General features: G+C 35.8%; 1 protein-coding gene across 8 annotated transcripts in view; it reads left to right on the top strand.

The window, feature by feature from the left end:
* Nucleotides 1-16,144, top strand: part of CDK14 (cyclin dependent kinase 14) — an 835,688-nt gene that overhangs the window by 308,024 nt on the left and 511,520 nt on the right. For all 8 annotated transcript variants that reach the window (XM_073238870.1, XM_073238871.1, XM_037019857.2 and 5 more), the window contains one exon: nt 3,213-3,458. In XM_073238870.1, the coding sequence (XP_073094971.1) occupies nt 3,228-3,458 (231 nt within the window). In that variant the 5' untranslated portion in view covers nt 3,213-3,227. The remainder of the gene's footprint in view (nt 1-3,212; nt 3,459-16,144) is intronic.

Here is a 16,144-nt window from a genome sequence, read left to right as displayed (position 1 = left end):
TTTATCTGAGTCTTTTGAGATGATCATATGACTTAAAAAAAATGTGCTAGTTATCTACTGCTGCATAACAAATTACCCAAAATATTTTAAAACAACAAACATTTTTTTAAATCTCCCAGTTTCTGTGGGTCTAGAATCCAGGTGCTCCTTAGAGGGTGCCTCTACCTCCGGGTCACCCATGAAGTTCTAGTCAAACAGTGAGCCAGGGTTGTGGTTGCACTTAAAGCACAACTCATGTGGCTGTTTTCAGTCCTCAGACCTTCTGCACATGTGCCTGTCCACACAACTGCCTCATGGTATGGAAGCTGGCTTTCCCCAGGGCTAGTGATCTAGGAGAGAAGGAATGAGAAGGAAAGAGCACCAATACAGAAGCTACAGTCTTTTGTAATGTTTTCTCGTAGTGATATTCCATGATTTCTTCCATCTCCTATTTATTGGGTATATGTCAACAAATCCAGCCCATGTTCAAGATCTGGGGACTAAATAAGAGTGTGACTACCTGGCCGTGGCCATTCTGGGAGCCATTTTAGAGACTGCCTACAGTTGTATATTAAAATGGTGAAATACACATTTTTGTATGTTAACCCAACCTTGCCTTCCTGGATTATTTGATGATTTATTTTCCTTTTTATATATTATTCAATTTGTTAAAAGTATGCCAGTAATTTTCACATCTGTATTCATGAGAGCAATTGATCTGTAGTTTTGTTTCTTATAATGTTTTTATCTTGTTTGGATGATGGAATGATGCTGGTTTATAATAAGTTGGGAAGTATTCCTGCCTCTTCAGTTTTTTAAGTTTCTGTACAATTAGTGTTATTTCTTCTTTCAGTGTTTGGTTTACTTCAGTAGTAGTACTGTCTTATTTTTCTTTGTGATAAGGTTTTGTGTACAAACTTGATTACTTTAATCGACATAGGCCTGTTCAGGTTATCTATTGTTTTTTCAAGTTAGCTTTGGTAATTTGTGTCTTTCAAGGAATTTATTTCATCCAAGTTGATGAATTTCTTGGCATAAAGTTGTTTATATCAACTCTCTCATTTCTGATATTGGCAATGTATTTTTTTAACATTTGTCTTTAACAGTTTTGCTAGAGGTTTAAGTTTCATTGATTTTTCTTTATTATTTTCCATTTTCTATTTCATGTATTTCCACTATGATATTCATTATTTTTTTCTTCTTTTTTTTAGGTTTCAATTGCTTTCCTTTTTCTAGTATTTTAAGGTGTAGCCTCATTGCTTTGAGACCTTTCTTTATTTCTGCTACATGTACACAGTAGTATAACATTTTTTACACCTGAAATATTACTTCAGCTGTATCCCACCATTTTGGTATTTTGTGTTATTATTTTTATTTAGTTCAAGATACTTTCTAATTCTCCTTCTGTATTATTTAGTTTCCAAATATTTACTGTTATACTTATCTTTTAAAGTACTTTTTTCCCTCTCTGGCTCCTTTTTTAAGATAATCCCTTATCACTTGTTTTAAACAATTTGATTTCAATATGCCTTCATGTCATTTTCTTTGTATTTCTTGTGCTTTGGGTTTGTTGACTGATGTGTTTATATATTATAACTAAACAGGCCCGTGTGTTTGTATATTATAATTATAATTCAGTTGCCTCAGTGATATGGGTGGTTTCACATACACATTACGTGTTGCCTCTTGCTTTCACATCCTTAAAAAGACCACATAAAAGTAGGATGATATCCTTGTCATTTGACTTAATTAAACCTCAACCCATGCTTATCAGTTGAGACATGCTCTTAGGCAGAGCTGATTCTTAATACTTAATTAAAAACATTATTTTGCCTCAAAAAGTTGAAAGACGTAATTTAATTATGTTTACTATTTTGGTGGTTTTTAGAAACTACTTTGTCAGACCTGTTATTATATGATTCAAACAATACAATGGTATATAAAAAATAAGCAGTCTTACCCTTTACCAATTCAATTCCCCGTGTTGGGAGGTACCGTATGTTACAGTTTACTGTTTTCTTGTATGCCTTTACTGTGCTCATACATACACATACAAATATCTATGTCTTTGTGTGTGTATATATATATATATATATATATATATATATATATATATATATATATATATATATATATACATCTGTATCTGTAGCAATCTGTATACATAGATATTTATTCTCCATATGGAATCCTATACATAGTACTTAGATACTTCATATTTTTACCTAACAGTATGGGATTTTCTTAAATATCTTCTGTTTTCCTGCTTTTAAAAATAGGGATGTGGAAACTTTTCACAAGAAGGAAAAAAAACCCTAAAAGCAATTTCAAGGTTTCTGCAGAGAGAATAATAAAGTTACCTCACTTTACAGACAAGCTAGAGTCTATAAACTTATTTAGTAAGAACAACAAAGTCTCCAGAGTATAGGGAGAACAAAGGGGTTAGAACATAAAGTGGAAAACAAGGGAGCAAAAGTCAGAGAGACTGAAATGAAACGAGAGCTGGGCCGGCAGTGCAGGAAGAGAATGAGTGAAGTTGGGAGGAAAACGGGCTTCTAGCAGGGTCATGTAAACAAAATTTGGAAATGAGTGTAATTCAGTGTTTTTCTTTTACAGTATTATTTTCATCCATTGGTTTTGGAATTAAGGAAAAAAGCATTGTTTTTGAATTTTTCAACATCTCTGACCATTAGCCTTTGTATACAATGCTCCATCCCAGTTTGGAGATGAAATTAAGATAAGGACAGATTTTAAACATATATCTTCAAGCATGAAAGCTGTGAAGAACATACAGATCTTTTTCTCTAGCTGTGTTAGCTGCTTCCATGATGACCCATCAGTTAAGATGCCTATCGGATTTCCTCAACTGACTTTTTAAAAAAATTAGGGCAAATTATCCAACTTCTTAATGGTTCAGAAATAATCCCACTTGCAATCAGGTGGTAAAACATGTGACAGAGTTCAAGTACCACCTTGAGACACATTAGTCTAGGCCTTTAAGCTGCCTGTTTTCGGGATAGCATTTAGTGTCAGCCCAAAACGAGTACAAGCAGAATTGATGAGGAATTTTTTTCATATTGTGATATAAGCTCGAGTCTATTGTTTAGAATGCAGCCTTTCTGGGTATCTCCTGAAATTGAAAGGGGCTTGCTTCCTACAACAATAAATCAGCGTGTTTAGTGATAAAAAGTTTCAGTGGAGAGCTCTGAGTTTAATTTCTTTTTTTCCTCCAGATATGTGTCACAAAGATGTCTACACGGAACTGCCAGGGAATGGACTCTGTGATCAAACCCCTGGACACAATTCCTGAGGATAAAAAAGTTAGGGTTCAGAGGACACAGAGCACTTTTGACCCATTTGAGAAACCCACGAATCAAGTAAAGAGGGTGCATTCCGAGAACAATGCTTGCATTAACTTTAAGACCTCCTCCACCAGCAAAGAGTCTCCCAAAGTGCGGCGCCACTCCAGCCCCAGCTCGGTAAGTGCTGTCTCCCCATTATCAGGGGCCCGCAGAGGGGGTACCCCTCTTCCAGGAGGAGCTTGCTGTGCTGAAGAGCCGGGTGGCTTTATCAGTGCATTATTAATGCATTCTCTCCCTGGGTGGTTTCATGTGTTGGTGGGGAGAGAGAGAGAGCAAACTGTATACGGACTCTTTATTCAAAAGCACCCAGCAGGCAAATGAGAAATGATTCACTTATTTATGGAAAAATCATTTTCCCCCCTAGTTGTTTCCAGTTACAGGAATGTATAATTAAAATCCTTTGACATTTTAAACCTTTGGAGAGGACATCAGAGTTGGTACCAGGTTTGTGGGCAGTAAGGATAGTTTTGAATTTGGCACATTTACAAAGAATTCATTTCAGAATAAATGTTAAAATTTGTTCACTTGTCTTATTCTAGTTTATTTTCACTGTAAATATTTCAGTGTAAAGATCAAGAAATTGATCTTCTTAAAGAGAAATCGTGTATTCATCATAATGAAATTTCCTAAACTTAAACTACATCCAGACAGGTCATGCCTTTTTACATAAAAAGAGAAAGAATTCTGAGGTGGCTGCTGCTTTTTGACCATAAAATTTTTGCTGAAATTCCTGTTTGCAAGATTGGCTTGCATTTAACATTGTAAAAAGACTTATGATCTTCTAAAATTAAGTGATTTTTTTTTAGATTTAACTTAAACTTAAGAACTTTTTAAATAGATGTTCTGAGTTTAAAAAGTAAGAGGAGAATGTTAAGAAAATTTTGATTTCATCTTCTTGAGCTGAGAAATACATGCTGTTTCATAAATTTTAAATGCTAAATATCATGAGGGACAAAATGGAGCTAGAAATGTCAACTGCTAGAAAAGTATGGACATGCCAATTTAATTAAACCATATAACACTGTACACTTCTTGTGTCACATTTTATGTTAATGAAGCTGAAGGAAAAGTTATAATGCAACATTTGTGAAGAGAATTGATTATCTGGTTTTCTCCAAACCGGCCCCCTATCTCTGTGATTGCAAGGTAGCATTCATTTTGGTTGTAGATACATCACTAACTCCTGGGAGAACATCTAGATTCAGTATCGTTTAGAAGAATTACAAGTTGTTGATAATGATTAAGCCTATGTGATGGAAGAAAGAATTGTATATGTCTTACTATATAGTTATTGTAATATTTTTACATATCAATCTACCAAGGACATGTAGAAATTGGCATTTTCAGATACTGCAATAAGGTATACTTCCACTAAAAAATTAGTATTTATCTGAAATTCAGATTTACATAGTCATCCTGTATGGTATCTGTAATACTAGCTTAATCTACTGGTACATTATTTCTTTGTTGCTCACATTGTTTCTGCTGCAGCCATTGGGAGGGAGCTTTTTTAGGTTGGCCCCTGTGTCTTCTTGAGGTGTTTTCTTCCCTTCTTTTTTGAGCACATCCTTATTTTCTGGTCCTACAAGACACTCTGGCTTATATTGTATTTCCCCAATCCCAGACATAGAATCAGCCATTTCTCCAAAGAGCCCTGGTTCCTTTTTTTTGGAAAATGGTATTTAGAAACTAAGATGTGGGTGTTGGGTGTGCTTGCTGTTACTGGGGGGTTATGTAGTTTTAAGTCAGTGTGTATATCATGGTTTAAATGATACAATGAGCTTGCAATGTTTATTTTTAATTTTTAGTTAGGAATTAATTGAAATCCTTATCAAGGAAAGTTGAGACTCATCTGATAAAATAGAGAGCTATATTGTCTCTCTTTAAAGTTAAAATGTATTTTTATTAAATGCTTGAACATAGCTTAAAAAATCAAATAGGAGAGGATTCTGGGAGGATGACAGTGGCATAGGTTTGAAACTCCTCATGTAATTAAGCAGAGGAACTACTACAGTAAAACCATAACTCATGAATAACATCAAGAAATGTAAGTGATAAGGTAGTATCTCCATGAACCTCAAAATAGGAAGGTGGAATAAACCATCAGCAATTTTAAGAACTGCGTGGTATTAGAAAGTGTGAGAGAGGAAGCTCAAAGGGCCTAGTGACTACTCAGAGCCAGGAAACCCCCACATTGCCATCAGGTACGTTTCATATAGGAATCCCTATATGGGAATGGTGGTTCACTGGGCTATTTTTAGGATGGTGACAGCAGCTGGGAGGGGACTTTGATGGCTCCTGTGAGTAGATGAGTACAAGGAAACCCTAGAGTGGCCCACTGGTATTGGAGCGGTCTGCTGATTTTTCCCCTGTGACTTCTCTAGAATGAAGCACCTATCCAGGACAGAGCCCTGCACTGAATGGAAAATGCTGGAGTAGACATCTGTGCAGGGGAGGTTTAAAAGCAGCAGAGGAAATAGAAGGTCCAGAAAGAAATGTTCGAGCAAAACAGATGGGGAAAGATCTCAGTGTATGCTACACTGTTTTTTTTCAACTTCATGAAAACAGAGGAAAGAACTTTATTTATTCTGTGAAGCTAGAAAAGTTATCTTGGCCACATTCCTCTCTTCTTAAACTATTGAAAAATTCCTTTTACTTAAAAGTAGCCAATAGAAGAATTACTTGTTGAATCCCATACAAAATTGTGGGAAAAAAAAGCACATAAGGATAAGAGCAACATCTTTATATGTGCTTATAAGCAGGCAAGCCAGAAGGAGGTGAAATTATCTTTATTTGCAGATTTTTTATGATAAATCTGGAAAATCCAAAAGAAGAAATGCTACAAACAAAGAAAGAAGTTAGCCAAATAGCAGGTTACAAAATTAACATACAAAACCCAATAGAAAATTTTGTAAAAACATAGAAGCATCAGTATTGAAAACTGGTAAATAAAGCAAATGAAGCAAGCATTTATTTTCTGGGGTTCCTACATGAAATTTACCTCATGGTAATCTAATTGTTGATGAGGGGATATTTCTCTTTTAGAAGTAAGCCACTAATAAATCAAGAAAGAATAATAGATGTAGGGACCACCATTTGGCAACCTCTGATGAATTAAAATACACGTGGGCAAGGATTATCAATACCCGCAAACATCATCAACAGAGAGAGAGCCAGATATTAGGATGTCTGGATGGAAGTATACAAAAGCACCAAGAGACTTAAACCTAAATCTTAGCAAGCTTCTAGATGTAACTACTGGCTTACAGGATAAAAAGGAGCACATTAAGAGAAGATTTTTCTGTTAAATTCCTGTCCCCAAATACATTTCCCCTACTTTTGGCTTAATATATAGTATTATAATCTTAGGATGATATAAATACTTTTCATAGGGGCCACATAGTACATATAATTAAATTTCTTTCCTTGCACAACTATTTGATTTTCTTAGTCATAACTGCCGTTCCCTTTCATTTATTCATAATTAATATAATCAAGTAGTATAATTTTAAGCACCCATGCTACTTGGTGAAACTATGAAATTCCTGAAACAAGTCAGAATCAGGTAAGCAATGAGTTTTTCTTACCTCTGAGATGGCCCTTGGAGTTTTCCATCTTTTAATCTAACCTGGATGGATTGCTGCCATGAGGCTTCCCTTCATCATCTTCTTGAGAATTTTCTTTTCCTTTCTTTTTTGTGTTAAATATCCAAGCTCTGGGTTATGTATCTTTTTTGTTCTTGGTTTACATTGCACATGTGACTGTGTCTTCATTCATGCTTGATTACCTGATTAATAATCTGGCTGGGTATATGGTTCCAGTTCAGAAAATAACCTTTTCTTAGCTGTTTGAAGACACTGCTTTGTTCTTTTCTAGACCCTTATATTGTTCTTTAAAGCCCTAGAGTATTCTGATTCCTAATTTGTTCTTTGTAGTCTGCCTTTTCTTTGGAGAGCCATTTAGGACTTTCTTTCTCTCTCTGATGCCAACCTTTTTCTTGATACTCAGTGGAACTTTCCAATTTCAAAATAAACTTTTTTTGGCTTCAGAAAGTATTTTTTGTAATTTATTTGTTAATTTTCCTTTTGGTCTTCTCTATTCTATGGGTTTAAAAAATTTTTTAACTCTTTAATTAAATTTTTAATTGATGCTAACATTTATTTCCAAGAGTTCTTTCTTATTCTTGAAATGTTCTTTTTAAAAACTCAACCTGTTGTTTTCCAGTGAATAATATATTGTTTTATATGTTTCTGAGGATACTAAATGTAGCTTGGGGAAATTATGAAGAGTTCTTTTAATATATTTTCTGAATTATTTCAGGTTTCCTTTGTGTTCTTTGTTTCTGTTTGTCTTACTCTCTATCTTGCCTCTTAAGATTGTTAATTTCAGTGAGTCTGTCAGGCGTGTTGTGGGAGCTGTGGCTCAGTTCCTATTATGAGTTACATCCCAGAAAGCTGGCTGGAAGTTGTTTGTGCTGCCGAGTGCTCATCAGCTGGCAGGCCTCAGCATAGAGAGTATCCGTGGAGACCTGCTCATTTCATAGGAGGACTCTCAGATATCAGTGTCGCCCCATCTTTTTCTTGGCTGAGCAGTTTCTCCAGTCTGTTTTTTCGGATGGGGAAGCCCCTCTGCTCTTTTTCTGAGACGTTCAGGAAGGGTCCAGGGCCTCCTCCCCTCTTGGTGTGGGCTTCCCTGTGCTTTGCTCCCCTTCAGCCTGGCTCTTCACTCTCATTTCCGCTGTGCTGCTGTTCCTGTTCTGAGCTTCTCTGGCTCAGCCTCTTCAGAATAAACCTCCAACTCATCATTTTGTTTTAGCCCCTCCTTCAAGTTCAGCCTCTAATCCTTGAGTGTTTCTGGGATTCTGAAGTATGAATTGACTTATTTCTTACTGGTTTACGCCCTTGGTCATTGACCTCCCATCCGTTTGCCTCCCGTTTCCAAAGTTTTGTTTGTGCGTTGCCTGAAATCTTCTCTTCACTCATTCTGTTTGCCCTTGTGAGTCATAACTTTACTACCAATTTAGTACTAATTGGTTGATGTGAAGAGGTAGATGTGTGTGTTAAAACCACTATGTTTAACTGAACATGTCCACTCTTTCTCTACTGTGGTTTTGTTAACTTCCTTGAGGTCCTCTTTCCTGAGTTTCTTATTGGGCTGACCCTTTCCTGGCCCACCTGGGATCTCCTTTGAGATTCTTGTATTACTTTGTGTGGAAACCGGTTTGCTGGTTTTCATTGTAGTAGTGTTTTCTTCCATTCAGTATGCCCTGGAAAAATGCTTTTGCTCTTTCCTTCCCAGGAAGTTTTTTTTTGTCTTGTTTAGTACTATGCTACAATACTCTGTTTTATTCTGAGTCCTTTCCGCTTACTGGCCGTTTGTTCTCTTCCCTATTGTGATGGTAATGGGTATTTTATGATACCCTTTTTATGGAAAGACTAATTTCCTTTGGATTCCTCACTGGGCAGAAAATGGAGGCAGTACACTTTTTGTGTAACACATTTTACATCCTGTCCAGCCATGTATGTGTTTGATCATTTCATACCCACTGGCATGGTTGTTTTATGGTTATAGGTTTTGTTATTCTTCAAGATTTTTAAAGGCTGTTAAGCATCAAAGGAGCCCTTTTACCTAAGGGCCACCAGGATTAATGTCATATCTACTTTACTGTTATTTCTTGGGAAGTATTAGTTACCCTGAATAGGCTCCTAGAAAACAGTTAAGGAGAGAGAAAGTCAATAGAACTGAGATATTTCAGCCACTGTTTTCGTGAGGAAAGCAGAACAGCCATTTTCCTTTCCTGAAAACACTGTGGTAGATGCTATTGTGCAATATCATGTTTTCCCAGCTTTGTATGTCTCTGCGCTTTGTACACACTGGTGATCACGTACGTTAGGAGTCATGACTGAAATCAAGAAGCCAAGAGTGCCTTGACCTCAGTGGCCATCATGCTCATGTATATGTCCTGATTTTGTCTAGACAGTGACACTTTAAAATTCAGGCCAAATGTAAATAATATGATTTTATTTAAATTGGTGTATTTCAAAAGGTGTTTGCCAGATTTTGTTTGTTTCTGGCATTTGAGTGCTGACTTCCCAAGCTGAGACTCACGGTAGGCATCAGTAACGCCACTGATAGGACAAACTTTCCCTCCCCTTTCCTACCACTGCCTCCAGCCCAGCTGTGCTCTTCCATTGCTAGAACTATTGGGACTTTTACAGGAGACTGTCTTTCTGGCCCCATTTAGAAGGGATTTCATTGAGCTGTGCTGTCATAAGCTGAGCTTTAAAGAGAACACATTTTTGGAAGCTCATATTTATATTAAGGTCCTCTATACATTCCACAACTTCTTCCAAGTTGACCTCCTTCCATCACCAAAAAATTTTATATTGCATTATAGGCAGGCCCCATCTGGAGAGAGGGGAGGAAGGTACAAGCCTGAAAATTAGAGTTTCACTTCAGTTCTTAGGTGCTCACCATGAGGAGGGGTCTCATTTTGCCATTGCCTCTTTCTTTTAAGGACTAGAAAATCCCCAGGTACAACCAATCCCTCTTGTCAGGTTGTTAGCATCTGTGGTGCTTGGGTATATCCCTCTGTCTAGTATCTAGATCTATTTTTTAGCCAAGTTACCCGTCAGTTACTTTACTGTGGCTGTTTTTAACGGAGTTAAAAATGCAGGATGATGGAGGCTGTTTTAGAAAGCAAAGGCAGGAGAAAAATTAACAAAGGCAGGTTTTACCTGACTGAAATCCTTATGTTTAATGAGGTCATGTAGTTCTGACTGAATCCTTCCCACCTTACCCTCACACCTGCTTTCAACATTACAGTATGATGTGGTAGAGCAGTGATTGGTATTCTGGTTTTCCTGCAATTCGGGGGGTCATCCGCAGTCTGAAGCAAGAGGTTATATATAAAGGTTAAAATCAGTTTTCATTGAACTCGGTATGAAACTGTGGACATCCTTATAGCCATATAATGGTATCATTACAATGAACGTAGAGTTATTCTCAGTTTATAAAAATCCAATTCAGAAGCCCAACCCTGTTTCTGGCACTGGGGTTCCTATAGATGACAGATTCAAGCATAATTTTATATCTCTTCCATTAGGGTGGGAGGTTGGTCTCTGTGGGAAGATTTATCAGTTAGTAGTGGTAAAGAAAATAGGTTCTTGATTCTGATCACTTTGGTTTGAATTCTGGCTCTGCTGTTAGCTGTAGGATCTTAGATGAGTTACTTTATTTCTCTGGTCTTTAAACTCTTCAGGTTCAAATGGCGACACTAATAGAACCAACCTCAGGGTGGTATTATAGGGATTAAATTTAGGTAATGTATATATGTAAAGTGACCAGCTCAAAGCCAGGCATATAGTAAATGCTTGATATTAGCTGGTTCTTATTACACAAACAGAAAACTAGAGTTAGCAGGGGCCATTAGCATGTCCTTTGGGGCAGAGGGTCCAACACTGTGCAGCTGGAGTATTATTTTTATTTTTCATTATCCATGCCAGCATTCCCCTCCACTGGCCTTGACAGTTGATGGTTCTCTGTACCTTTATTCTGTTAAAAAAATGTATTAACATTATCTCATTAAATCCCACATCTCTGTGCAGCTAGTGTCCATTAGTAATTGCTGGTTAGCTGTCTGTATTTCTAGTTCTCTAAAGTGGTATTCCAAGCCTGCCCTTTAAGTAGGGAAGGAATTAAGGAACAGTTGCCCCAGAAAACTGCTTCCTATCCATCCATGCACCTGACATCAAAGAGTCAAACATAAAGTTTAGAGTTGACTACGTATTGGTTTGATCTAGCATCTTTATTTAAATGTGATCACTTAATAAAGTTGCAAGAAAAAAAGGCAGACCAAAGGTCTGAACTTTAATTATCAAGCAAAATAGGATTTCTCCTAAATTATTCTTAATTTTGCTCATTTGATGAGAAAGATTTTATTATTGGCTTCTTTAAAGACATGGCATTTGGATTCCTTATTCATATGCATGGTAATTACAGATCAGAACATTTTTGGTTACTTAAAATAGGAGGCTGACTTTACAAAGATCTAGCTCTTAAAGCTCAGACTCTGACATGGCCTATTCCATAGGCCAATTCTTTCGTAGACTAGAAAAATTTTTAGAAGAGGCATTACATGTGTGAGAGTCTTCCAAAGGAGCTATTGTGATTGATCTGTAGATTACAGTGTATTTCCACAGTGTATATGTATCGGTTTCACAGGGCAAAAACATTGATTATTTTGCCACCAAATGTGGCAGAATACTAATTTTCTGCCATCACAATGTTAATAGAATATACTTTAACTGTGGCAGTTAATGCATCCAAATCCACTTAATTAGATAAATAGACTACTTTGTGCCATTAGCATCTTCTTTTACTTGATTTTTCTTGTGGATAAATGGGATAAGTTTTGAAAAAAGAAATATTCTTTTTGTTTTTCTAATTTCCTCAATTCAGGTTCTTCAGTAGTACATTTAGTGTGATCTATATCTTAAAACAATTATATCAACTCTAATATGTAAGGTAGTTTGTGAAAAGTGAAATATATAATTTTTAGAAAATTATTTGTGCCTTTCCAGGAAGAGAAAATATTAGCTTCCTATTACCAGTTTTGTGCGACTGTGTCTAATACTTGCTCTTAATATGCATTAGTAGTTTATCTCCTAATCGGAGAAAAGAGGTAATTTTCTGCTGCTGCTTTTTCTTTAACTTAGATTGGATTTATTCTTAAAGGAGCACAAAAGCAAACACAGACTTCTCTCATTCTAATTTTAAATAACTTAGAGTGGAACTGTGAACACAATATTTTCCCCATTGAAAATCATTTTTACTGAAGTTTAATATAGGTTTTACATTTTCTATTTAAAACTTAGACTTAGGAGGGTGATGGTAAAGTGTGACAATCGCAAGCTGTTTCTCGGTGATGAAAAATGCATGAGAACATAACCCATACAGGACTAGTTGGGCGGTTTTGAATGTAATTTTCCATTATGTTTTACTTGATTCATTTCAGCACATGGTTTGTACCTTATAAGTTTTTTGAAGAAAAGTATAGGTGGTCCAATGTCTTTATTAATCTCTTCCTGCTATGTCCTTTGTTGTTCCTTTTCTGGCTGCAACTAAATGTCAAACTCATATTAGTTTCAACCTTTCTTCTTTTCTAGTATGTGCATATGTATTTAAATTTTTTCTGTATAGTGATTTGGGCTGCATACCATGGGTCTTAAGATGTCATGTTTGCAGTGCTACATATTTATTTATGAATTTTCAATTTTGAATTTCTTTTTAAACTACATGGCCAAGCAATTTAGTTTTCCTTTTATTCTTAATTTCTACTTTTATTGCTTTGTGTTTAGAGAAAGTAACTCAAAATGTTTCTGCAGTTTTGAATATTGAGACTTTCTTTGTGGTCTAATGAATGGTCATTTTTTTATGCATGTTAAATGTGCTTGAGAAGAATACATATATATATATATATTAGAGTAAAATGGTAATTCTAATATTCAGGCCCATGTATCTCTTACTTGTTAGCTGTCTGCTTACTCTCTTGTCTCCCATTACTGCTGTGGTTTGACAATTTCTCACTGTGTTGCTAGCAGCAGTTGTCATATATTTCAAAGCAATGTTAATTTATACTCATAGTAGTTTATGATTATTAAATCTCTGTGGATTTTAATACTCATTTTTATGGGATATACTAATCTATTGTTTTCTGATTTCTGTCTTGTGTGCCATTGATACTATAATGCATTATTTTGTAAATTACTTTTTTTTGCTTTATTTTCTCTTTACTTCTTATTTTCAGATTTACTGTTCTGTTTTAATTTTGTGTCTTCTCATTAGCATAGGGCTGGTTGTTCTTTGTCTTTCCAACCTGAGAAGTTTCTGTTAATAGAGGAAGTTTTTGTTCCTTTATATTTATTGTCATCAGTATGATTGATATGTTTGATAGGATTGATAAGTTTAGACTTAACTTCCTTCTTATCTGATAAATACTTAACATGCTTTCTTCTTCAGTACACCCCTCCTGTAGCCTCCCACTTCTCTTCCCCTTCTTTGCATTATTCCATTCCCTTTCCCCTAGTCTGTTTGGGATTTATATGTGTTATCTATGTTATTCTGATTTACCTTTTAAGAGTTAAGAAATACACTGAAACTTACACATTTAGAGTTAATCAGTAATCTGTAGTCTGTCTCGACTGATGCTGTTTCTCCTTTCCTGCTGTTCCTTGTCCTCCTGCAGTTCCCCTGTCACTCCAGCTACATCTTATGTTGACATAATACAGAATTACATCTGTATTTATTTCAGTGAGTGGTAAAATTGCAACTTTTCCATTTGTAAGTCCAGGGAGAGGAAATCCCAGGGCAAAATACCTCTAAAACCAAAATCAGTCAATGTGAGAAATAAAGCTTAAGCCAGTTTATTGCTTTACAAACTGCAGTCTGGGGCCATCTCTCTTTCCTGCTGTGGAAGAAGCAAACTAGCACTCCCCTTAACCTCTGAGGTTCAGATAAGCCTTTGGTTGCCCAGGTAATTACCCATTGATATGGAGATGAACTTCTCTCCACCCCTGAGGAATGCCTATTGATATGCAGTTGCACTAAAACCATACTTCTCTCCACCCCTGAGGATGCACTAAAGCCAGGCAAGATATTCTGGAGATACTACAATTTTACCCACACCATTCCACGTAGAGGGACTATCTTGAGTTTATTATTAGTGATTCAAAATCATTTTCCCTATTCATTTTGGAAATACTGCTTAATTGTCTTATTTTATAGCCCCTGTTGTCTGTGAAAATATACTGGTTGGATAATTTTTCTTCTAAAATGCAACCTAGTCCCAAAGTTTTCTCAGAGCATTCTGTTCAAACATTGAGCTTACTACTTTTCACCTGTTCTTTTATTAACTGACCATTAAATATTTTATTTCACTGATTAAATATTTAATCTCCAGATCTCTGGAAACTGTTTGTTTTAAAAGGATGTACTATCTTCTCAAATCTCTCTGAAGATAATAGTTATTTTTATTTAAAGTTATTCTTTGCATTGTCAACTCTCTTACCAGGGGTTTATTTTATCTACTCATTAAATTTCATGCTCCTTTTTCAAGGTGTTGATTTTCCTGAAATAATGTGTGAATTTCAATCACATACTAATTTTTGTATTTGAGAATTGCTGTTGGCTTATTCTGTTTTCTGTAAGTTGTCTCTAGTGATTGTATGAGAGAGGCAGGAATTACCTGTAGGGATGGGTGATGTCATCCTCTTTCTGGGTATTGGCTATTTCCTTCCTTGCTCCGCCCCTTCAGCTTGCATAGCTACACTCTCAGCTGTGTCCTCTGTACAAATGTCTCTGCAGTTGGCTTGTGGGCACCAAATATTATTCTCAGATTTACTTAGAGTCTCCTGGGTTTTTTTGATCGATAGTAGTCTTCTCCTATGTGTTGTGGGTTTTTAGATTCCCCCAATCTTTTCTCTCAAGTTTTTGATCCTGATTACTTTCTATCTTTAAGAATTCCTCAAAATTTATGATTAGATATTGTCACTCTTTTTTTGTTTCCCTTCCTGTTTCTATTTTTAGAAAGCAGTTTTTTAATCACTGTGTGACATTTTGGGTAGGAAGGAGGTAAGAAGCGTGTGTTCAACTTGCCACATAGAATCCTAATGAATGGTGGGAGTCAGATTCATTGCCAGTATGTTGTTTTTTTCATAAGTGCTACAAGAACACATGCTCAGGAATAGTGTTCTATTAACTTTTTGTAAGTTCTTTGCCTAAGCTTCTAATGTTAGTTACAAAATACCTCAATCATTAGCAACTTTAATTAAATACACATGTACTTATAATTGTGATCAGATAATCCCTTTAAGATGCTTTTTATTCCTAATATAATTATCATTTTCTAATATGTTTTGATATTACCCTTTTATAGTGGCATTAAAATAATAGTTAATTTGTCCCCGTGGAGGACAATGTTTCCCTTTTCTTGCTGTTTGGTGAGAGTTGGGGTGGGAGTTGTGTGTGGCAAGAGTGAGGAGATCACTCTCTCATCACTTTTATGGTCATGATGGACTGACCATTTCTCAAGGAGGAGGAATTTCATTATAGCTAGACCTTAAGGGTTAGTCCATGATACATAAGAGGGTTCTTTTGTATTAATTAGTGATATCTGAGTGCTTCGTCTTTGATTATCAGTTTGCATTATCACTAAGGTATAGGAGGGGTACCTTTATAGGACTGAATATTATATAGTCATGATTTCAACATAGGCCAGATAGTAGATATTTTCAGCTTGGTTGGCCACATGATCTATGTTGCAACTACAGCTCTGTTACAGCATGAGAGTTATAATACAATATGTAAGTGAATGGGTGTGACTGTGTTCCAGTAAACTTTATGGACACTAAAATTTGATTTTCATATAATTTTCACATGCTATGAAATTTTATTCTTCTTTTGATCCATTCAACCCCATTCCCCCATTAAAAAAAAACTTTCCTAAACTTATAGGATATACAAAAAAAGGGGGTATTTGCCAGCCCCTAATTTAGAAGATTATATGACAACATGAAAAATATTCATAATCATAATAAAGTTAATGAAATAAAGGTTACAAAACAGTATGTGTAGTGTAATCCCACTTTTGTAAAAATGCAATCATCAGCATACAGATAGCACTGGAAGAAGAAATACCAAAATATTAATGGTGGTTCTCTCCTGGTGACTCCATTAGGGATAAATTCAAGCTTCTACACTGGGTTCACTTGTATTCTGAGTTTTGTATCCTGAATATTTATCAT

Source organism: Manis javanica, chromosome 6 (assembly GCF_040802235.1).
Source record: "Manis javanica isolate MJ-LG chromosome 6, MJ_LKY, whole genome shotgun sequence".
Classification (NCBI taxonomy): domain Eukaryota; kingdom Metazoa; phylum Chordata; class Mammalia; order Pholidota; family Manidae; genus Manis; species Manis javanica.
The sequence above is the reverse complement of the archived record's forward strand: the minus strand, read 5'-3'. Positions and strand labels throughout refer to the sequence as shown.